We start from the raw sequence: 276 nt of genomic DNA on the forward strand, positions 1-276 counted from the left end.
CCCCGGCCGCGGAGGTCCCGGCACTCACTGTGGTGCAGCCAGCTGGTGAAGGTGAGCGAGCAGTTCTGGACGTCGAAGGGGAAGTTGTAGATGTCCAGGCTGCAGGCAGTCATCACCTGGATGGGTTTGAGGTTCTGCACCTCCCCGTGGTGGCCAACATAGACGTAGGGGACGTCAGGGGACTTTCCGACATCCACGCTGAAGGACACGAGGGACAGAGACCAGGGCTGGGGAGTGCTCTGGGCAGGGAACAGCCCAGGAGTCAGGGCTTGGCCC

General features: G+C 63.4%; 1 protein-coding gene across 1 annotated transcript in view; it reads right to left on the reverse strand.

Annotated features, from left to right (window-relative positions):
- LOC104529759 (5-hydroxytryptamine receptor 3A) overlaps positions 1–276 on the reverse strand; it is a gene marked incomplete at its 5' end in the record, with an annotated part of 3,266 nt that overhangs the window by 1,848 nt on the left and 1,142 nt on the right. The window contains 1 exon segment of the mRNA XM_029086541.1: positions 13–267. Coding sequence (XP_028942374.1) covers positions 13–267 — 255 coding nt within the window.

Source organism: Antrostomus carolinensis, unplaced genomic scaffold (genome assembly GCF_000700745.2).
Source record: "Antrostomus carolinensis isolate BGI_N321 unplaced genomic scaffold, ASM70074v2 scaffold33548, whole genome shotgun sequence".
Taxonomy (NCBI): Eukaryota; Metazoa; Chordata; class Aves; order Caprimulgiformes; family Caprimulgidae; genus Antrostomus; species Antrostomus carolinensis.